Source organism: Mugil cephalus, chromosome 4 (genome assembly GCF_022458985.1).
Source record: "Mugil cephalus isolate CIBA_MC_2020 chromosome 4, CIBA_Mcephalus_1.1, whole genome shotgun sequence".
Lineage (NCBI taxonomy): Eukaryota > Metazoa > Chordata > Actinopteri > Mugiliformes > Mugilidae > Mugil > Mugil cephalus.
The window spans coordinates 26662237-26686850 of NC_061773.1; the positions used below are offsets into that span (position 1 = coordinate 26662237).

Below are 24614 nucleotides of genomic sequence, written 5' to 3' on the forward strand. Positions count from 1 at the left end.
GAGCCACATGAAAACGCAGGACTAAGGACGATACAAGGGACTTAGATTAGACGAAAATGAAAAAGAAGAAGAATGTGTTCCTGTGTTCCTTTAGAAAAAACAATCCTGTTTCCTAAACAAACAATCAGAGAGAGCAGCTCGATTGAAAAGCTTCAGACAGGAGCCAGACAAACTATGTTCAAAGAGACTCGCTGACACTCTGACCGGTGAAACCTTGACCATCTGCTTGGTGCAAGGCCTTCTAGGATGAATGTTCGTTATTCCATCAGCCCGTCATCGCAACAGCTGGTCAGATTTACACAATATGTCTTGTTCATTATTAGAGAATCCATCCTTGTTCAGACCCGACTTTAAAACCCATCTCTTCACCTTGGCCTTTGGTAGCCTGTAAAATATTGACTTTTTGCTTGAGTTTTATTCATCTATTTACGTATTTATTTTATTATGTATGTCTGTCATTTATGTCTGGTTTTGAAAGTGCTTTATAATTAAAGTTGGGTTAGACTGGATGCACTGTCTTTCTGGCAAAACCAGATCTCACATCCACATACTTCACACTACGAAGATACTGCTATTCACTAAAACCCATTAAGTATTTGGGTACTCTGCAGTTCAATACAGTTGTTGTATGTGTTTGGAAACAGTTCTGCTATAATGGTTATTACATCTTGTATAAACATGTTCCTCATCTGAGCTACATATAAATAATAGTTACAGTATATGTGTGTACTAGTATAGAAGAAACGATGAGCTAGAACCGTGGTTTAAAATAAATAAACTAAAAAGCCACTCTGACGGCCTCGGTCAGTAACACGGCCATCGCTCGAGAGCCGAGGGATTAGGAAGGAGGACAGGACAAGAGAGGAGGCCAAGGACCAATTAGGAAGCGGGGCACTGGGGGAAGATCTGCCCAAAGGAGGAAAGAAAGAAAATAAACCAGGAAGAATCTGAATTCAGTGGGCAGAAAAGAAAGGAGGATCATTTACAGTTTAATACAGCTCACACACTTAAACCAGGAGCAAAATGAAAGCAAAAGTTTTTTTGTCTATCTTCTGCACTCATTTCACAACAACAATTTTTATCATTTAAGCGTATTGTAGTTGTTACAGCACACACAATGCATGTTTAAGTTCAGTATATTGGGTGGACTAAAATAAGTTTGTAGATATACTGTAGCCCTTTAAATATTTGCTAATCTCTTGAGATGCTATCACGATGTGTGACTGTCTAAATAAGTATCACCTGGTCTGTAAATCATGACTAGTGTGGCTTGAAACGCTTCCAAAAAGGAAAAGAGTTGTCACGATCTGCATACTGTTTGCGGTACACTGGTGCAGCGAGTGTGACCGAGACAGGATTTCTAAACTGAAACGTCCAAGACCTGCACGTTTCGGCTCATGCTGGAGGACACCTTAATGCAGAAGAACATTTTCACTGCTTTGTATGCAAACGGGAAGAGTAACCAACATCTGACTAGGCATGTGTGTAATTAACTCATAGGCAAACACACATTTCTTTACCTTTCAAATATAGGTCACTCAGATTAGAGAGATCGCAGATAGACATGCAGCTCCCTGCGACTTAGATTGGGTCTAAGTATGTTCTCAAACAACAGTGTTCTCCAGAAAACAAGAAAAGTGAAACATATGGCGGCGTCTGCAGTATGTGATCACGCAGTGACTAAGTGCTGCACCCGCAGCACATTCAGTGTCTCTGTGCTCATACTGCAGTGTATGATGTTAAAGCCACATGTTTGAATCTGATTTGAATAGGTCAGTTAGACACAGACAAGTGAAGTCACTCATATCCTCAGGTGAAAAAGGCTGGGCCTTGTTCAAATCCATAAAACACAGATACCCATCTGTCATTAACACAATCTGCAGGACTCTCCCTGTGCAGGAGGACAGCGCGGGATTCGCAGCAAACTGTAATAACCTACGCTTAACATTCGGTGCATCAGTCACAATAAACATCATCGAACATGTAAAGCATTCATTAGCCATCTTTAAGTAAAGTGACATATGTGACAGGACGGAGGACTCTCTTTGTCGAGCTGTAATGCTGCTAGGTTCACTGTTAATTGAAAAAGCAATACATTTATTTTAATATCTGTAATCGTAGTAATATATAATATTTATTAATTTATTTGTTTATTACGAATTCCCATTAGTCCTCAACATGGTGAAGGCTATTCTTACTGGGGCCCAAGTATTTACACTTCAAACTTTTAGTTTGATCTGTTATGTGTTGTTAAAATCTCCAAGAACCTAAAGAAAAAAGCATCATCTTTGAACAGGACGTTTAATTCCAACGTCCTCAAACAGGTACTTTCTGTAACTCCTTACTACTGAATCAAACTATAGAAGTTAATATGCATAAATAGACAAGTTTCAACCATAAAAATAAAAGAACATAAAGATTTTGCTGAATGCTCGCTATGTTTTTTTGTTTACACCAACTACTGTATTGACCACTAAGTGGCAGATTAAGGCGTCCACTTATGAGGACAACGGGTCTAAATGAAGTAGAATAAGCTACCACAAACCTAAAATAAAATGTCCTCATACGAGGACGCTGAGTCCCAGGAGGTTAAAACAAAACACAATAAGATACAATTATCTTAACTTAAAACATAACTAAGTCAAACAAAAATGATCTGAGATTAATGGAATTAATCTGTAAAATTGTAGAAACAAACAGAAACTCAGAATTTCAGAATAGACCAACTAACTAAAAATGACTTCTTGTTAATCACTGCTTTTTTTTTATTTCTTTTTTGAAGATTGCTTTATTGCTTATTGTAATTAAATATGGTGGAAGCGTATTCCAGTATGTTACTGCTCTATAAACTGACGTGCATTAGTTGCTGGTAGAGGCGGAGTAAAGTGAACACCAGACCCATATCTGGCGGCATATGTAACAACAGATTATGAGGTTTACCAGTAACACCAGGTGTTAAACAAAGATAAGAGTATGAGCAGATTTAATGAGGCAGACAATCCATTTAACTAGAAGAAGAAATGGTTCTAATGTTAACGGAAACTAAACTGTTTACTGTTCAAACATCAAAATTGTATTTTGTGCACACATTGGCCACGTTCTTGTGTAATAATCCTGCTTCCCATGAACAGCCCCCACACACACGGGCTGGGGTTTAATAACATTTTACTAACGGATTAATTTCACATCTCTGATCAGCTGTTGTTGGGCTGGAGTTAGTGTGGTAATCACCATAATAACAACATCACTTTTAATGTCTGTGAGATATTGGACAAATTAATTATTTTAATATATCTGTTTGTACTTGAATGGTACTCTGTGTGAAGTGGTTCCAGCCCAGACACTTTTCTTATCAATAAGAAATATTTGCACTGAACCCAAATTAGCCACATCCGGCCTGCAGAAGCCGAATGTCTGGCCTGTGTATGGTCATGCTATGTGAGATAATAAAATGTTTACGCCCTCCATCCAAACTGAACCCTTGACCATTGACCTAATCATTATCAAACAAGACATAGTGCAACTGTAGATGCTCCTTCACTCAATTAGCCGCTGCCTGAAAAAAGTTCACATCTGACTGAACGGATGAGTTTTATTTTATTTTACTGGACCATGCCAACGCTAGGTTGTCTTCCTTTGATATGCATGAATGGGTTAATGCCATCTACTTCAGACCTTCACTGTCATTGTCCCACCGACTGAAAGCACATTTATTTTGGAGCATTTGACAATAATTACAACAACAATACTTATAATTTTAGTTCAAATGCTACAGAGCTTAATTCAAAAGAACAAATAGAGGCAAAGAGAGAACAGCAACAGTGGGAAAGGCAAAAGCTAAACTTTAAATAATAAAGACAGCATAATGTGTTGTTGTGTTATTGAGGTATTTAACCTAATATTTCAAAGGTGACAAACTGAAAATCTTGTTCTGTGTCTGTTTGTCTTCCTGTCTCGGCCTTTGAAGTCACTACATTCTTCTAGAGGTGAATGTGGTTGTACAGATGCCGCAAATAACCATCTCTTTGGAACGTTTTGCTGATGGGTACACCGTTTAACAACCACCGTTTGTCGTTACTGTTGTTATTGGTGGCACCCAGAGGTATCTTCACAATGGTTTTGAACTCGCTTTGTTTCAAGAGTGCATTTTCTTTCCTGGTTTAATACTCAATACAAGCTTAATGAACCCCTGGCCTGAATTATTAACCCAGAGAGTCAGAGTCAGTTCAGGTAGAAACAAGCTAACTCAAGCCATCGGGAAAAACTGATGAAGCCCATTCTACTGTGACACATCAGTCCTGAAATACAACTGAAATACTACTGCTATGCATCTGACAAGACATCCTAAGGCTAATGCTAACGCTAACAGAGGAACGGTCCAAATTCTCTGGACAGAAATACGACTAAATTCCTAGTGCAATGCATCTGAAAAGACATGCTAAGGCTAATGCTAGCTAATGCTAGGAACGGTCCAAATCCTCTGGACATCAGTCAGTTAACAACTTCACCAAACATCCTGTGGTAACACAGAGACGGAGGCTGCACATCGACTATTTCATGAAGTTATTAGAGCTTCAGCTGCAAAGAAATACCAGCTACTGTAGTGAGTACTATTAAATGCTACTGATGGTGCTGAGGTACAGCCTGTTTTTATACAGACTATGCATATCTGCAGTTCATCTGCATATGTATTCAGGTCAAGAATATGGATTTCATTACTTTCTCCTGGGTTTTTATCTGTGACATCATCAGGGAGTTGTCGGAGTCAGCTTGACTTTCATCACATAACAGTTTGAACTCGTGCTCCCGCTACGTGGTCTTAACAACGACCAAAAACATATTGTGTTTTTTAACAAGTAGCTGGCAGCCAATCCGTGCACATGTTCACGCTGTCAGCGCAGAGCCTGTTATCAGAGGTTAAGTTGTAATGACAGGTTGTCGTGATGGGCTTTGTGCTTAATTCCGCCTGGCATTGTGCCTACGAGACGCCATTCAATCTGAGATCCAGAAGCACCAACACCGACACCACAAAGATAGATATTACCGACGTATGCACACACAACGCTGCTACTATTTATTTTCACATGCTGTTTTTGGTGTAAATCTGTAAATATGCTCAAATAGCGACCGGAATTTGATGCATTTCAGGAATCCTGATTGAGGGACATAGTTCATGGCATCAAACTGTGTCTGCTACTAAAAAAATAACAACTATACAATCCACCCTGTAAAAACGTCACAAAATATAAAAAGGTTTGTCTCTAGACTGTAAAGGAAGGATAAAATACAGTCTCTCCACAATCTCTTAAAGACGACATTAAAGAGCATCAGTTGTGACATCACAGGGACGTGCTTGGAGTGCTTGTGTACAAAAAGGCCAATTTAATCCATTTGATAGGAACACTGTTGTAGATTAAACAAAATTACCTTGGCAATTGTGTCAGCCCAGTTGTAATTCATTTACTATACAACCCCATTCAGAAACCTGCCAAAATAAATGGTTTTCAGGTGCTACAAAGGGAGTGCCAATTGGAGAGTCCATTTACAGTGGTGGGTATATTACAGAACTTGTCTCCTGGCCAGGTGTCCACTTCTCTAGTGACTGAGTTGTGCCAAATGTCTTCCTACCTCGGGTGCCAATTGAGAATATGAATATACCAGTGTGACCACATCGACGTGGGTTCAGACCAGCTTCCAAATACATCACAGTACATCCCCTTTACTGAAAGTGTGGTTTAAAACCAATAAAGTGCTACTGAACCAACAAGGAGAGCAATGTGTCTTTAAAAAGACCTGAAAATTAAACTCAGAACAGCAAACATCAAAACCACTGAGTCTACATCCTATAAATGACGTTTTAAAAGGAAAATGTATAAATACACTACACTCCTTAAATGCAAGTTTATGTCTTAAACTACCTGTCTTCATGTAGCTCCATGGTCCTGGAGGATCGTCCTCTCGTCTCACTATGTACTGCACCTCCTTTATTTGGTTGAAATGACAATAAAAACCTCTCTGATGTCTCTATATTTACCTAATTCCTCACAAAACTAATTACCCTTACGTGTGACCATCCAAATTGAACCAAAACATAAACACACCATTTCTTTTATTGGATGTACAACTACAAGCCAGTTCCTATACCATCTGCTTGTATTGGCTCCTTTAATCCGTTTGTCTTGTTTGTCCACTTTTCAATTCAGTCAAACAAACACTGAGATGAAATCTGTCTCTGTCAATACCACCTTGAATGCGACAGGTTGCAACAACCACAGCTGGCAGCCATCTGGGGGGGGACTTACCTCTGAATTTCTTGGGCGGGTTGTTGAGGTCACCGGTGTCTGGTTGAACCACACAGCGATCATCCACAAGCCTGCACGCAAAAACAATATAATGAGTCAGTTAAGACACATGCAACTAAAATAGACCAAAGATATTTTCTAAAAGCAATAAACCATCACACTCCTCCCTCCAGTGTGGGTTATGATTCAGGTAATATAAAACCACTAAATTATTTTTGCTAATTCATGCAGCTCATGCAACTAAAACATCAACTAATCCAATAAATGTCATCAATTCTTTTACAGACAATGTGATAATGTTTTACATTTCTATCATATTTAATAATTTTGTATTTAATTACACAAACATTTCCAGGGGTATAGATTGTGACATCTCGTAGATTTAAGGTCTCAATCTGAGAGGACAGTGATCTGGACAATTGGCTTATACAACACAAACGATTTGTAATTGTGACCTGCACAGTTCCGTCTCTGAAAATAACAAACTGATGTGCAGTATTGTCACATATTATGCAAACTGGACTTCCTGGGTAGTATTTCGTAGTCTCACCAACATAAAAACCTATCAAGATTACGAAATCTCTTCTTCAACGGAGGCCTGATGAAGGTGGCAGCACAAGTCACTATTAGACTGTTAGACACCATCGAGAATAAACACAATACTCAGCTGAAATGGGATAAAAGTATGCAATTTATAAAGAAAGGAAATAACCATTCCAGCAGAAATACTTCTCTATGTCGTCTGGGTAGATTAAAGAACTAAATATCAAACATGCTATCTGAAAGTGAAATTCTCCAACAGTAAGTTTAACTCAGATTTAAACTTGATCTCCTCTGAGTTGTTTTGCTCGTTCCTACCAACAGAAATCACAAGGGTGTCATCAGCAAAACCAACGAGTTCGTGGAACATGAGACCGAGCATTTTGTAATAATTACCACACAGATTTCTAAGTATTTTGTTAGGTAACTCAGGCCTTGATATTTGAGCACCAAAGTGTCATCAGCTCATTGTTAAGTCTGAGTGAATATTTCTGTTTTGAAGACAAATCCCCTCCCAAGAGTTCCAGTCATATCAATTTGACGAGGACGAGACAGACGCACGGATGGACCGACCACCTGAAAACATTATAATGCTTTGGGCTACGGCAACAGCAAGAAGGATTAAAGGTAGTTTTGACAACTCTGCATTAATACCAACACGTTTAGATTCCAGAGAGCAGAATCACTACACTTTAGAAGCAGACAACAAACTGTAAAAACAAGACAGACAACTGGACTTGTAGAGTTTGTTGAAAACAATTCAGGCGTGTAGCACCTTCAGTTCTAAACAACCAGTGGGGAGTTGAGGTTTAAATGGTGACATCTGTGGGTGTCACCCAACAGAAACTTGCTTGACTAGTGTCTGCTAATGTCTACATATTTACCTATCCCCGTCCTGTTGTTCTGATAAATGTTGCTCTGAGGACTCATTATCAGTCACAGGCTCCAGCCTCAAGATGTAAATAGGGGTGAAACTTTTGTTAACAGATTGCATCTCAGTCCACCTCCTCTGTTCAGAGAAGGATTTTAGACTCTGACGTGTAGTAGTGTGCAAAAGTTTTGGGCGGGCGTGGAAAGTACGAATGCTTTCAAAGATGGAAGTGTTAATAGTTTACTTTCATCAATTACCAAATGCAGTGAATAAACAGAAGAGAAATTTAAATCAAATCAATATCTGGTTGTGTTCCAGACAACATTCGTTCCAGACAACATTCAACAGTTCTTCTAGGTACTTGCACACAGTTTTGAAGGTTGTTCCAAACATCTTCCTCAGATCCTTCTGTCCCTTCGTACAATCCCAGACTTACTCCATGATGTTGAGACCAGGGCTCTGTGGGGTTCATGCCATCACTTCCAGGACTTCTTGTTCTTCTTTCCTCTGAGGATAGTTCTTAATGACCTGGGCTGGATGTTTGGGCTCTTTGTCCTGCTGCAGAATAAATTTGGGGCCATTCCTCCTCCTCCCTTATTGATGGATGATTATCTACCAGCTTTCTCAGCATTGAGGACAATTAATTCTGACCAAATCCCCAACTCCACTTGCAGAAATGCAGCCTAAACTTTTTCAGGAGCCTCCACCATGCTTCATTGCTTGCAGACACTCATTGTTGTATCAGCCCGTCAGTGAAGAAAATGCCTTCTGCTGCAGACAAATATTTCATATTTTGACTTATCATAGCCTGCTGCCACGTTTCTGAGCCCAGTTCCTTTGTTTTGGTGCATAGTTGAGTCTCTTGGCCTTGTTTCCATGTCAGAGTGATGGATATTTGGCTGCAACTCTTCCATGAAGGCCGCTTCTGGTCTCCAGATAGTTGATGAGTGAACCTGGGTCCCACTGGTTTCTACCGGTTCTGAGCTGATGACTGCTCTTAGGATTTCAAAGGGAAATAATCTGTTTTTCTTCTGCTGCACCAAGTTTCCTTGGTCGACCACTGAGTCTACGATCCTACAGAATCCCTGACTGTGTGCAAGTGTACCTATAAGAACTGATGCTGGTTTGAAAGCAAAGGGTAGTAACACCAGATACTGATTTTTCTTTTGTTCGCTCACTTTGCATTTTGCAAATTAATAAAAAGTAAATTCATATTTTTGAAAGCATTAGTTAGCTTAGTTTATAGGATTTTGTTTTGATGTTTCTTCACTTTACTACCTACGTCTCCTTGTTATTCTCTAAGCCCTTCTTTAGCACTATTACTCTAAATAACAAAGTGTAATGTTCTGGGGAGGAATTCTGGGGAAACCCATGAGGGAATACTACACGATAGTAGTTCAGCACAAAAAAACATTGTAGGACAAACTAGCCAGCCCAGTTGGTTGCATCTGTCTTTTTATAGCTCGTGCAGAATACGCTGCACCACAGGAGCACTGTGGTCATGTAGAGTAAAGTCGCATTATGCGAGAAGCTTCTCTCTAGGACTGGAGAGCCGTGATTACACTGATGCACCGATGGGCCAAGGTCCAAAAGAACAAGAGTCACTGTTATCCAAGGTCAAGACAACACGCGATCTTGCATTCAGGGAGGCGGCGTCATGTCTGTATCACGGCGCTGGTTCACATCCACGGTCCAGGTGGTACAGCCGCATCTCAGGGGTCACATTCAGTATGCTCGCTGCAAAATCAACACGTAACACAATAATGCTATTTATAGTAACACACTCTCTGCTCCTTTCTCTAACGTAGAGAAGGCAGCAGTGGAAGGGGAGGGAGGGGGGTGATTACCAGGCATTACGGCACAACATGGGAAATTTGACGAATGAGCCCTGTCATGGTGGCAGTCTTCAAAGCTGTGCACACATTTGTTGCCATGGCGGGTGACGCACAGGCCTAAACTGTGAAAGAGAGCATGGTATGAACAAGCTGGCAAGGAGGAGTAGCTCCTCAAGGCCTGTGGTGAGTGGCAAATAGAACAGTGACATGGGGAGAAGGGGAAGATAGCAGCGTGCAACAGAAGAGGGAGGACAGAGAAATGCTGCTGATGCTGTGTTCATTTCCACTCTGGAAGAAGAGCAACAAACTCCCCGGGGGGTGGGGGGGGAATAGAGAGGAAGCACAGAACCTAACATGCCAGATACTCTGGATAAAGATGTCACCCTCTGCTCTTCTGCTTTTAGCACCCGGTTATTTCTGTGGGTGTCAGGTGTGTGTCAAGATTTGCTCAGTTTTCACACAATGAGATGCACTTTTTACTGATTGCCTACAATTAGGGGGGAGGGGAGGGGGAGACGTCAGCTATTTAAATAAATGGTTCTGAGCATGTAGCCGGAAGAGAGCCGGGCCGTCCAAAGCACAGAATCTCAAGGAAATGAAGGTAAATTGGCTACTACAGGATCCAGCACCTCTCAAATAAAACCACTTGGCAGACACTGTAATCCAGAGTGATTCCGTATGCTGCTGCTTATTCTTAGAGAAAACCAAAACATCCGCTTAATGGAAACTCGACGTTTGACTGCATTCAATCCATCCCGCCGATCAGGTGACCACTGAAGGTATTTTTAGAGCCGGTGGACAACATAATGTATACACTGCTAATAGCAAGTTAAAGAGGATTTTCTGCTTACAACATTTACCAGGGACTGTTAGGAAACACGTTACGTCCAAACTACAACTGGGCTGTCATTGTACTATTGCTTGACCTTAAATAGTCGCTAGCTATCACTAACCTGGCTTCTTAAAATAAAGTTTCAATCAGGTTAAGTCCAGATATATTTGGAGGAGGTTTGATTTAAGCTTCCTTTTCCCTCTCAAGCAAAACCATCGTTCCATGTTACAACTGGATATCATTTATTTTTCTAGGAATACTCTAAAAGTGTATTTTGTTTTACTAAATCAGCTTATTATTCAGTGCAAATGGATCGTGCTTATGCACAGCTCATCTTACTTGACAGTAATTTCCACCATCCAAACAGGGACCTTAAAACCCGTCTATTACACAACCCCCTCTGCACAACCACCTCTTTGGCTGAAAAAACAAATCATTGCACCATTGCATGTTTTTTTTTTCCTTCTCATGTTTGTTTTGTAGCTTGTACAGAGTTATTGCCGTGTATGCTCTCCACATGGAAACAATATTGGTCTGAAGGTCCGTCTGTCCAGCAGCCTCGTCGGGGACCTGATAAATGTTTCAAAGTGGGAAGTGGAGCGAGTGTCTTTAAAACCCACATGAAAATAAGCAGGCTTACCCTAAAGTGCTGATAAATCCACTGGTGGAGCCCTCTGCATAAAGGGAACAAATGTCCCCAATGTGGAGGAAACTGGACATTTTGTCCGACATGGTGTCTCTGGGTTGGCTACACCTGAGAAGAATGGACAACACAAGTCTGTTAAATGACAAGTTGATTCATCGGTCGAATGAAAAGTCACCTTTTTTAATTAACATATTGATTCTTAAAGTTAAAATCTTATGCTCGTGTCTGCCAGGTAATGAAGCAGAAAATAAACTGTGGTTCTGATCACTCAGATGAATTAGCTTCTTAGCATTTGCTGCAGCTGCCAGTTTGTGACTCTGACGTTGCAGCCGATCCTGCAGTAAGAGCACCAGCAACAATATCCTAAAGTTAATACTATTTGCATAAATAACCGAGCTACTAAGATAATCGACCGCTTCTGTTATCGAGTCCCTTCATCCTGTCATTAGCATTTGGAAACTTAAGACATAACCAGCAGGAAAGACGGGAGTCTATAACCCTACAGTGCATTTGAAGCTGGACACGTTTACGTAAAACCCTGTATGGGGATTATTAGAAACGAAACAATGAAGGAAATATCTGAGAAATTAGAGTTACCCTCTGCGCTGTGCTATTGTTAGCTGGGTGCACCCAATACATCTTAAATTTAGGTCACCAGTCTGTTTCCAGGTTGTGTTAGAGAACCTAAAACCACTCCTTTTTTTCCATTTACCAAGAATGCAATTGTGTGTTGTATGTAGCATCAAACCACAGTAAGAAAAAAAAAAAAAAAAAAAAAACTGTATATATTTATGTGGTACATTTATCCTAATTCAGTTAACAAACCACACAAATATAAACTTTGTATTTGTAGTTATTTATATAGTAACACACATAACAGTGTGCATATTGCTTTTATAGAGTTTTGGACATATACATTCTTTTTATTCATTGCATTTCACTTTTATTTTATTTTTGTCCTCTGTCTCTGTGTAATGATGCTGCTGGATACTGAATTTCCAACTGATATCCATCTATCCATCTATTAAAAGAATTTTTAAAAATAACTTGTGAGACAATTAAACTATTTTCTGAGTTGGCACACACATGCTAGCTGAATTAAAATTCAACCCGCCTCCTTTTCTATTTTTTATTTAATTATTTCATTTCATTTTTTTTTTTTTTTTCCGTAGTCGCACGAGCTGCAGCACAACAACAGAAACAACTGAGCGCGTGGGCTACTTCCTTGAGAGGGATGCTTTCATGTCAGTGACAAAATGAACAAAGGAAAAAAATAACAAGAGCCAAAGAGAAAGAAGAAGCACTTTACCTGGAAGCAGTGGAGGAAGAAGAAGGCTTCCCTTCTCAGAGAGGAGCAGAGAGGACGAGAAAGGCGTGAAGAAGTGGGTCAGCACAGGATAATTTCCACAGCGCTATACTCGGTTAAGTCCATGGCGGTGAGAGTCCAGGTAGTCTCTGACAGCTGAACGCGTCCTCGGCAACAATCCTCTTCTCACCTCCTCCACATGTCACCGCGGGAACGCCCCTTCCCTTACTATTTATACCGCAGCAAAGCTCTCTGGGTAATGAAGTTTATTTGGGTGTCTTAAAGGCAAAATCGTATGTGGAGGACTTTTTTGACCCTGGAGGAGAAACAAGTTCCATATTTTATTTTAATTCCCAGCTAGCTGACATACTAATGATCAATTAGCAATATGCAATTAAAGGCACCAAAAAAAATCTTTATTTATGAGGGAGTGGAAACACTTAACTAACCGAATAACTGATTGGATCCATTTTCAGCATAAACTAAAACTGTCCCATAATTTACAAATTTTCTCTGTGACGACTGTTCCTGCGTCTAATCTCCTCAGTGTTTTTTTACATACTGCACTTTTAAAATGTTTCCTATTTTATCATGAATTGTACAAAGAAGAACTCAATTGACCCACCTGGGAAAATGAAGGTGAAATAAATTAGTTTAAAAAAATAAATAAAATAAATAAATCTTACTACTGTAGTAAACACTTCTCTGAGTGATCAAATGCATGTGACTGTTGTGTTTTTTTTCTGTCAATGTCTATATTATTTCATGTATGTAATGTCAAGAACAGATGCACACATACTGCCTCCGAAAGAGACGGTCATGCTGTGCATGTCAAAGAGTGAAAGGACATGGGATAATGACATCAGTCGTGTGGGCAGTGTCCTGTCAGAAACATGGATTTGGCCTCTAAATGTCAGATTCCTGGGTTTATTTATTTTACAGAGAGGCTCACCTAGATAGAGATGATCTGACCTGTGGACAACCAAGTTTCTAAATTTGTAATGTAATTTTTTTCTCAGCTCTCAGCTTTGAGTGACCTGGTTTATTTCCATATGATCCATTAAAACCACAATGTGACATTGATAACTGGAACTGGAACATATTTGTCAGTGTATGACAAGTGGATATATGCAAGAGTGTTGTAAGACACCAAACTCATAAAAGCCTGGGACAGCAGCCTCCTCAGGGATCCTCGTAGTTCTTCCAGATGACTACGAGCTTTCATGCGATAAATGGCTGCATTTGAAAAGTCTCTAAACGCCTGAGTGTTCATAATTATTCCTAATTGCAGCATGAATGGGAGATAGAGAGGCACACGGAGAGACGGAGCACTTAAATCCCTAAAACGGGTCCAGTGACATTAACCAAACCCATCAATTAGCTCTTCATTTGGTCCACAGCTACAGGATCTGGAGATAGCGGAGGCAGGGAAAACAAGTGTCCATTACCATGAAAGTGCTTCTTTTCTCTTTCCACATTTGCTTTTCACCATCCACAGCGAGGTCTTTGAGATGGAAATGGTTTAAGATTGCTATGTTATTTAGGCTCAGATTGCATCAGCATGTTCAGTTTAATGATGTCCATGGCCTGCACGATGTAGTGGATGTAATTTTCTGCACTGCCTGATACGGTCACGGTTATCTAATATTATTCAAAGATCATTCCGATCATTCGCTCGTGGAAAAACAGACTACGCTGCTCCCGTTTTCTTTAAAGGAACGATGGACTGCCTGCGTGTCTGAATGTCATGACATCACACAGACTTCTTCCCTCTAAAAGTGTTTCCAGGCTCTGGTAAAACGTTGAATACAGATCAGTGAGTACATAGTTGTCATGGCTACAGTGTACAGACGACTGGCTGCCATTCTACCACATAGAGAGGGAGGGAGAGAAAAGGTTATAAATAAATAAATAAAAACGGACAAAAAAAAAAGGGCTGCTGTTTGTGAACTGCAGTAATTCAGAGATCAGAAACAGTTTGGTTTGTGGGTTGGACATACTCCCCGTTTAGTGTCTGGGTATTTTTGGTGAGTATTTTATTCTAGCCACTCATCCCACACACATACACAATGCATAAGCACAACAGAATAATCTAGATAGATACGGGACGTGTGTGGAGACAGATACCTGATTTCTCATGCGCTGTAAGGGCCACAAACAAGAGCACAAGTTTGGTGGGAGTGAGAAGGGGTGTGATTCATCTCCACTGGTAGCCGGACTCGTCGCTGACGTAGAAACACTGAGGCTGTTTGCTCCAACTGAAACCGCAAGTGACTAACAAGTCAACAAATACAACATCTGCACGCTTGGAAAGCGCCACAGACAGTGGAATGACAAAATGCAGCGACCATCTGTGTGGGTGCAGGGACTGTGAGATTCAGCATTGTGCGTGTGCTGGAGTCAGTATTCGAACGTGCAGATTCAGGCCTTCCCTCGGTGGCAAAAATGCTGGAACAGCAGTCGGTGGTATTCTGGTAGTTTCATGAGTTTTCTGTGTAGGGCCCTGCAAAGCTAATCCTGTGACATGAATTAGTGGAAAGGGGTATCTTGTGTTTTCATTACTGCTCTAGGAAAGAGTGTTAAATCTTGATTTCATATCAGATCAGGTTTAAAATATTAAGTGTGTAAAATGATGGATGTGTAACCTTATAACTTCCTAAGTGCTGTGGTGGAAATGTCTGGGACAACAAGGCACTGAAGACACGAGATAACCTCGCTAATGGCTAATGGCTAATGGCTCATGGTTAACGGCTTATTGGCAATTTTCAAGCTAATTGTAGAATTAGAAACACATTTTTAAATGGATATTTGTTCTATTAAGACTGATGGAAACAACGAGTCGTGTCACGTGCACAAGTCAAGGACGGAGCTACTTGGTGTGAGAAAACGAGACATCATTAGCCAAGCAGAAGATCTTCTGGATTAGTGTGAAATGAGACAACGATCTATCATCTCACCATCTCCACAGCCGTTTTCAGCCTGTGACGTATGCACGCTGTAAATGACACCACAGCCCGGTGGATTCCAGGCCTCTGCACGGTGCCTCAGTTCACTCAGATCACACACACACACACAGCTACACTCAGACATGTTGATTGCCACATGGGTATCTGCCCCCTCCCATTAAAATTTGCATGGTGGCCCTAAGACTCTTCCGCTTCTTCTTTTGCTGACCTCAGACAACCACTGAAAAAGAAGTGAGACATCATGCATTAGATGAAACTGTGTTATGAACTTGCAGTCTTTTAGTTTCTTGAGCCTAAAAAAAAAAAAAAAAGCCACAGCCTACAAGACAGCAGGCGCTCGTAAGGCAACCTGGCATAAGAGATCCACCTCACTAAAAATAAAACACAATTATGCTGGTATAATGGCCTCCATATCCCCAGTGGAAATAGTCTGATTAGACCAGCTGCAGAGATGTTCTAATGTTCTAATTAGGCCTTGTAACTTGGTACCAATGAAGGTAAAATAAGTTTCATATTTCAAGCTGAATCTAAATACAATGCAAACTCCGTGGAGAAGTATGTCGTGGTAACGATGACATTACTGAGCATTGGTTTTCTTTCACGTCCTGGCAGAAATGTAAACACTGCACACACAGCAGAGGATCACTTCACCTCATCCCTGTGGTTACAGCATAATCAATAGGAAACACCGTAGATATGCAAGGGACAATTGTCTGCCACTTGTATTTTTATATATGTGTATATATATATATATATATACACACTGTACACACATATACACACACACAGACTTGAGTAGAGTTTTGCACACTGATTCTCCTCAAACACTTTCCCGCTTCAGTTAATCCCACTGGTGCAAAACTATGTCCAAGGAGGCAGTGGTTCTGAAGTCACCTCTTTAACCTGCAGAACATGCTCCGTAAGCTGCTTTAACGGCAGATAATCCATCAGGATCAGTGGGATGGGAGGACTCCTAGCCTCACTTTCAATGCATGTTATAAACTGCCTGGTGACTAACTCATTGTGCGAATGCTGCTCTTGTGAAGAGTCGTTATATTGCTGTTTTTGTTGTTTTGTTTTTTGCACCTTTAGGTTATGGAAAATATCCAAAAATTACATAAATGTCACTGTGTTAATTAAAAGTAATACACAAAAGTCAGTGCTTAATGCTACAAGGTAGGACAGGACAATCCTGCATATGATTAACACCAGAGCCAAGCACATAAGGTCCCTACCGCATTTAGAGCCAATGAGCTCATGTGAAGTACGACTGGGTCATTTTCCAAAATCATGATTGCAGTGGGAAATAATGACAGGGATTAATTCAGTGGGAAATCATGAGGATGTGCTATGGCTATGGTGAAACCCAGCATTATGCAGGTTCTCTATTAAATAAAAGCTTCCATTTCTCCTTCCTTTTAATTAAATGGTCCGTATAATCCTGAAGTTCCAATCAGCCACATTGTGAAGACCGAACTGAACCCTCTAAGATGCTAAGTTGTCGCTTTTTTAAACGATAGCATCGGTGCAGTTGAGATACGGATGTGTGAGATCAGCGCTGAGAGCAGATGTGGAGGCGGGTGCTTCGTTGGCTCCAGAGCTTCCTGCTGAGCCCTGATGCAGGTGTCCCGGGCCAAATTTAACCTCACATCTGTGCAAGGAGGAGCCAGACTGAAAAAAAAAAAACCTGTTAACCACACCTTCCCTCAACGCTGAAGTGAAACTAAGTCGTATAACGCACCCCATTGAACAACCATTACATCAGAACAACACAGCGTCACGAGGGTGCAGCTTTGGAATTCTGCTTTGATGAATAATTTGCAATAACAGCAATAACAGAAATCAGCATGTACTACACCATGTAGTTCAAAGAAACGAGTTCATGATGTAAGCATGCAGGTCTCATGGGTCATGCTTTATGGGTTCTGTGATATTACTACATGGAAATCAACTGTCATCAGGTCACCTCCCGCAAAACCTTAAAATGCAAAGAGACGTGGACCAGTATTTTGTCTCATATCAGTCACAACCTAAGCACAGTCAAGAGAATTTCAAATTGGACTTTGAAATGCCTTTGCCAGCTGAGGCCCAGCAGATAGTTGCCATGCCCCCCATCCCCATCCCCACCCCCACCCCCAATTTGGCTCCAAGATTCAAGGCAAGGACATCTGCTCCCTCATCAGAGAGGTGCTCCACTTCTGAACAAATGGACTGCCAGCAGCAATTTCTCCACTGGTCACTCACCCTCTGCAATAGTGTCTCATTGTTTTATCAATGTGATGCACGGCTCCCATAAGCCTCAAGGTGCACCGTACCGGTTGTCTATTCAAATTAGTCATGCTGTGAGCAAACCCTATTTACAAGAATCTAAATGTGGTCGAACTGAGTCTACCAACGGTCGGTTTCGGCGTATCGTTTTAAACTGTCAAAGCTGAACGGTAGCTGTAATGAGAAGCAAGTTAGCTTAGCTTCGTGTAAACTCTAGAAACAGGAGGAAGCAGCTTTTAGGAGTGATAAAATCCACCTGTCACCTGATATAAAGATGTATTTAATGCATATTATGTCCTAGTAGCTTCAGCTGTCAGTTTAAAAGTTTAAACTGCTTGTTGGCATTTGGTTAGAAGCGTTAACGCTTTAGAGTCTCTACTGGTTGCATAACAGGCCTGGATGTTAATTAACTGATTGATTCTGATTGGGTCTTTGCTTTTGAACTAAATTAATTAACTCTTCTAAAATCTAGATTTACATATTGAATAACTGGTGTGCTGTGAAGGGGCTGGTGTGTGGCTCATGTCCCCTCTGGACAAAGCTAGCTGTGTTCTGGTTTACTCTATATGCTATGCTAAGCTAATGAATTGCATCTTTGTCATGAGAGATAATATTCCACAAGGAAGTGACTTATTGAAGAATATTAAATAAAATGTCAAACTACTGATGAAGGCATTGGTGTAGGGAAACCTGAGAAGCACAAACATGGTTTTGTTTTGTTCTTAAATGTTTCTCGGTGAGAAACGGTTTCTCCATTACACAGCAATGCTAACATTAGCCTGGGTTCACCACCACATACCACTTTGAGAAGAAAGGCTTTGACCAAACATGAAATATATATTTAGGGTCAGGTCTGTGGTCACGTCCACACGCTGCAACTTTTTTGGATAATTCCACATTTTTAACCCTTTATAGGGCGAGGAATCATATCTGGTTACTTCCAGATAGATTTTAACTTGTGACCCCTGTTCCTCTCAGTGAGGTTTATTGTCATGTGGTTTTCATTCAGCCAATCAGAGAAGATCAAGGAAACATTGTCAGGTCTAATCAGGGTCTAATGTGGTCTACAAGGTCCCCCTCTGCATGAACTCTGAGCACAACTGATTTATTAGAAGTGGTTTAATTTGGCTTAAAGTGTCTGAATCCAGGCACATTTGAAATTTCAAAATGCCATACTTTTTCCAGACTTCTCGGTAAAATAAAAACATAATAATAATAAAAGAAATCACTAAATAGTTGTGTGTCATGTAAATGTAAGTCATTAATCCGAACATATATGTGGTTATGTCACCAAATTCCTAGAGGATTATAGCAAGGTAACGTAGCTCAAAGAACAAAGAAGTCAGAGATAAATACAGGTTTTTTGTTTCATTTTTTTTACTGTAAGTTGCAAATAAATAACTGAACTACCTGATGTTACAAAAGACTTGGCCTCACTGCTATTCTTAAACATCAAATAAGTATTCAAATAATTTAGTTACATGTTAAAGTGTAAGTCAAATACAAAAATAAATAAATCAAATATAGAAATATATAGTTCTCATTTTCCATACTTTTCCAGACCTAAAAATGTATCAAATCAAATTCCATACTTTCCATAGTTGCGTAGATACCCTGAGAACCAGCTCTTATGTTACGATGGCCCAAATACATGTTTACATTTGTTTACCACTTAAGGACAAGGAACCATATATGGGGAATTCATTCATCTTGATTTTCTCGATGAAAATGTAATTTTTGTGTAAGTTTTCACAAAAGTAAACAGGTTTTCTTATGTCCTATAATAATAACACTCTAGGGTTGAGTATTTCAGTGCCCTATAAAGGGTTAAACATGCCCCCACCTCGCAAAGTCACCAGACATAAATGAAGTTTCACCAAACAATGAAGGAAATTGATTTCTCTCCGGGTGTGTAACTGAAATGCAAGTCAGAGAAAGTGTTGCACGCACAAAGACAATCTACAAATTGCATAAAAGGTTCCTGCATTGCAACACGCATCCTTGACATGTTTGTTTTCCTGTGAGTGAGTGCGTCTGTCTGTCTGCGTATGTGCGTGTTCGGGGCTGTGAATGGAGTTCGACGGGGAACTTCACCTCATGTGATTAACTGCTGGTTGCTAGGTGACAGCGCTGGAGAGGAGCCATTCATCAGCAGCGCGGCTCTTCAACACCCAGGATTTCAGATCAGCCTTCGTGCACCTCGGATCCGACCGCCGCTGCGCAAAACCTCCTCCTGTACACACAGTCGGTTGCCATAGAGATCCCAGGGACATCTGACTCAAAAATGACATGAGTCACGAATTTGATTATCTGCAGGATTACAGCCGCTCGACTGAATCAACTGTGAGAGGTGAAACATCAGACCACTGCACACACGTTTGTGCCCATCACGGAGGGGGAGCAAGTATTTCAGACAGTATTTCTGATGCTGTATCATGTCTTTGAATCTATGATAACTTCTATTTGTAGCATCCAGCATTTATAAATTCACGTTATTATTCTATAGGAGCAGGTTAAAGCTGCTGAGCTCCAAAGTGCATCCATGCTAACCGGTTATTCGGGTTAACTTCGTCTTCTGTGTACATGCGAGAGCCTGGCATTGGTCGTCTCATCTAATTAACAAAGTTGAAAAGCACATTTTTACAAACATGCCAAACTGTTCCTCATTCCTAAACCCTGAATGTGGATCAGAGCAGGTGCCAAAAACCAGAAATAACACCAGGTAACCCTCACAGAGGAGAAAATATAGGTCGACGCAACACTCTCCACTGGGTGACACAAAAAACCAATCAAATAGCAGTCTCCGATCAGCAGAAGGCATCCATCGCTCCCCCCCCTCCCCTCCCTCTCTTAGCCCCAGTGTGGCTGGAGCACTGGTCCCATTTCTGGATGAAACACGGTCTCCATCCTAATTAACCCAGATGTGGATATTAATAAGACGAAAGCAGGTCTAGACTGGAAACGGGGCAGATTGGAAAAGAGAAGGTCCTGGTTTCAGAATGGTCACGTTAAAGTGGGACACCTTGGCCCCTCCTCCGACAGGGGAATGGAGTCTGTTTCTATAAAAGCTTTACCCCCCGGCCCTTTTTAATTGGTCCCACCTCTCGTGAGGTTTGAGCGCGATGAGGAGCTGAGAATATCTACGAGGGGAGGCCGTGCTGCGTGACGACAACAAAGAAATCTGATAGAGACACGCGAACAGCTACGACTTTATATGAGTGTTGTCCACGTTAGAATGACACAAACCTGGTGTGAAGGCTTAGAAACTTTGCAGCCTCTATGGCTGATACGTAGAAACGCATTGAACAACTTGCAAATGATTCTCGTTTTATTTATACGTTCATGTGTGATGTGAGAAATAGTAGGGGATACTAGGGCAAGATAATAGCTACGACTGTAAGTCCAGCGGGACACGTCCTGTAGATGAAATGGATTGTGTATTCAGTGTTCTAGCTTGTCAACAAGTGTGTTCGCTCTGAAATATAAAAACTAGTTTTTGTGGTTTTCAGTGCATCATCTTTCACTGAGTGGGAGACAACAGCAATAGGACTGTGGCAGATCAGGAGACCCTCAAAGGAAATAATGATGAGCAGAAGACATGAGTCATGCAGTAGATTGTTTTTCATGGTGCAATCGTTGTGTTGCACTATCTCGGCCTAATGTGTGGCTGAGTAAGACGGTTTAAATGGGAATCCATCTCTTAACACTCGGATAAAAACAAACAGATGTGTTTTGGATGACTTCAGCTGAGAATCGCTAAATCCAGTGGAAGGAATTGTGTGCAGTTGGTAGCGCCGCAGTGGCACGCTTTCCTCCGGAGGCCGTCTGTCCTACTGGCCCGAGCTGTAGCGTCACTTCGCAGCTCTGCGGGGCTCTGTTTACTGTCTCCTCCCGAGTAGTCGAACGTCAGCTCCTCTCGGGCATCGATGTCACGTCCAGCAAACAGAGCCAGTCTGGGAATTACGGAGTGCACGCGTACCGGCACCATGAAGAGGTTTGGGCGGCAGGAGTGGTTCAGAAAGCGGCCTACGTTTCCCACCTGTGCTGGGTCCACGAAGGTCTCAACGACAGAGCCCGTACCCGAGTGCTCTCTTACTGCGATGATGTAGTTATTGTCTTCAGACCTCTGGGCAAGTTGTCTCCGTCTGGCCTCCTCAAAACCAATCACCTCCCCTGCGTACTCGCACACAAACGTCCCACGTGGGATCTCCTGGAGAGTCCGGACTCCCCAGCCCCGGTTCCTGGTGCCGTAGACCTGCAGCCTGAGCCGGAGCCCCCTCTGCACCACTCGGTTAGAGCAGGCGTCACTGCAGGGGCAAAGGGTGTTGCACTCAAACACGGGGGAGCAGTACCCAGAGTCGGTCCTGCTGAGGTCCAGCAGTGCCCCCGTGCTGTCGTACGCCCGCCCGTGAGTCTGCAGACAGGAGCAGCTCTCAGAGCAGCAGGAGTGGGAGAGGCAGGAGCATCCGGGGAGGGTGACTTCACTGGGGTCTACGGTGCATCCCGGCCCCTGGACGTTATCTGGAGAGTACTGAAAACAGACAGAAAATAAAACCAGTAGTTAAACCGAGGTTTTTTTTCTTTAACATACAGTAGATTTAATATATCTGGTTTGGGTGCGACCTTTTTACCTACAGTTTCATGAAGCCCGCAACTGATGAACAAAAATAAATAGCTGCAGGACCAATTCAAATGTATTTAAATTTATGGGACCTTTTTTTTTTTTTTTTAAAGAGCACAAGTGTGAATGATTTGCACCTGCCTACTTGAAACCCATTTACCTCCATAACAACCACACGAACAGAAACAAACCACCTTTACACCAAAATCAGAAATATCATAACTTATACAACACGTCTTTTAGGATTCTGACAAAACAAAACATGAACATGAAAGATTCTCTTGGGAAAGGAGAGTGAAGAACTTCTTTGTTTGATTCAATGCTGCAGATCGATGATGGGGCCGTAATGATTTGCTGCCATCTGCTGTTGAAATAACGCAATTTTTATTTTTTAATTTCATAATGAGCCCAATTGTGTTAGTGAGTTGTACTTTTCAGTTAAGAATAGGATTAAAATTAACGTTTTTATTCACATTTTACACACTGAACTTTGAGACCAGTACATCAGCACATCTATTTATCATTCCATTCACACATTTTACTAACACAATCTGAATTTACAACATTATTAAAGCTACTGTATACTATAAATGATGGTATGCAAGTTAAGAGGAAAAAGCAAAAGAACACAGAAAGAAATAAGGTAATTATATTTAATACTGACAAACAGAACTTTAAGGATGTTTCCATATATTTGATGATGTGCTATGCTATCTCTGTGACGTTTAAAAGCGGACGTCCAGAAGAGAATCTGAGTTGGAAATACATAATGTGTTCTTTTAAAACCATCACGCTGTTTTTTTGGTTAGTCAACATATTATTTCAGTTTTTTATCAGAACAAAATTAGTAATGGTGTCGAAAGTTCAGTTTAACAGAATATTAGTATGACAGGAAAGACAACATGAATATTTTACAATATATTAAAGAGGAAAGACGTGTGTGTGTTTACTATCTTATATATCTGACTATACCTTACATGATATCCATTACTTTACCATTATATACCTTTGTATCTTATATTAATAGCTTGTATATTGCATTTATAGATTTTGAACATATACATACTTTTTATACATTATACCTCACTTTTATTTTATTTTTGACTGTTATTCCTCCTCTCTGTGGAATGATGCTACTGGACACTGAACGTCCCACAGGACAAATAAATCTATTTCTCTATCTATGGAAAAAAGAAAAAGAGTTATGATTTAATTAATCAGTCAGCTGATTAGGAGGTCATCACCTCCAGACTACAGCCCTTTTTATCCAAGTATAATCATACAGCTGAGCTCTTAATGACATTATACCTGCACTTGAACACAGACAATGTGTTCTTAATGAAAAGCTGCTGCTTCATCCTTTTGACAGTATTTATTTCATTCATTTTTATTTTTATAAGTTATGTCAGTGGAGCTGCATCTTCGCTGTACAATGACAATAACGGAATTTAATTCAATCCACTTCCATTGGATCAGGAGGAACTCAGATTTACTCAAATTTACAGCACCAACACAGGATGTAGTGTCCAGAGACAACACAACACGTTTACCGGTCGATCATGTCTGTAAGAGTCTTCATTTAAAGAGAGAAACGAGCTGAAGCGAAGCCTGAACCTGAAACGTGGGACGTGTCCTCCCTTCAACTGGAACAGGAACCTCCTCAGAACCACAACTTAAGTCCGCACCGTCTCTGTGAAACACGTCCATGTCTGAGAGGAAGCACGATACAACAGCAGAGATGTAAACAAACACTGAACTACACGCCGACACTTCCGGTAGCTTCGTCCCTGATTATCGCCCCCTAGCGGCGCGTTTGGGTCGTTACACATTTGGATCCATGTACAGTAGGTCCTCAGTCATACAGGTCATAGTTTATTCTAAAAGTCATACAGGAATGGAAACAATGAACATAAATAACAGTAAATGAAAAAGAATAATAACAAAATAAATGGAAAAATAAAGCAAACATAAACTGAATATTCCATCCTTTACATGTCCTAAATGGAGTGGGAGGAAGCATAGATCCATAATATATGCACGTATTATTTATGGCCTTCTTGGCTGTATGATTGTGGATAATAGAGAGTGGGTGTGAATGGTTGTATTATATGTTTATTTTATATATAGTTTGCACTGTTCAGATCTGACGTGTATAATTTCGTTGTGCTGATGTGCAGTGACAATAAAACTTTCAAAGTGTGTTCATTAAGAGGAAAAAACACAGCACAGGATGGGAGATAAATGTCTAATTTAAACGACTATAGGGGTAAAATTGGGCAGAGAGGTAAACGTTATGTCCCATTAATTGACCAAAAATCTTTCTCTCTTTCTCAGAATAGAATAGAATACAAATTTATTGCTATTTACACAGGCACAAAACAAGTACACATTGAAATTCTTGTGGGACGTTTTTCAGCTTTTATATAA

General features: G+C 40.8%; 2 protein-coding genes across 15 annotated transcripts in view; both read right to left on the reverse strand.

Moving 5' to 3' along the window:
• Window positions 1-12546, reverse strand: part of LOC125006285 (inositol 1,4,5-trisphosphate receptor type 1-like) — an 87872-nt gene extending 75326 nt beyond the window's left edge. For 10 of the 14 annotated variants that reach the window (XM_047582220.1, XM_047582212.1, XM_047582207.1 and 7 more), the window contains exons 1-3: window positions 12336-12545; window positions 11021-11134; window positions 6303-6373 (exon numbers count right to left, since the gene is read on the reverse strand). In XM_047582220.1, coding sequence (XP_047438176.1) covers window positions 6303-6373; window positions 11021-11112 — 163 coding nt within the window. In that variant the 5' untranslated portion in view covers window positions 11113-11134; window positions 12336-12545. Of the gene's footprint in view, window positions 1-6302; window positions 6374-11020; window positions 11135-12335 lie in introns of all 14 variants that reach the window. The other 4 variants (XM_047582214.1, XM_047582209.1, XM_047582218.1 and 1 more) reach the window with 2 other exon arrangements.
• A 6244-nt stretch (window positions 12547-18790) lies between these two features.
• Window positions 18791-23931, reverse strand: setmar (SET domain and mariner transposase fusion gene). Its single transcript, XM_047581915.1, has 2 exons — window positions 23802-23931; window positions 18791-22097 (listed from the first exon to the last, which is right to left on the reverse strand). Exons 1-2 carry the CDS (start codon window positions 23892-23894, stop codon window positions 21309-21311), a joined length of 882 nt encoding a protein of 293 aa, XP_047437871.1. The 5' UTR covers window positions 23895-23931; the 3' UTR covers window positions 18791-21308.
• Window positions 23932-24614: the final 683 nt, after the last annotated feature.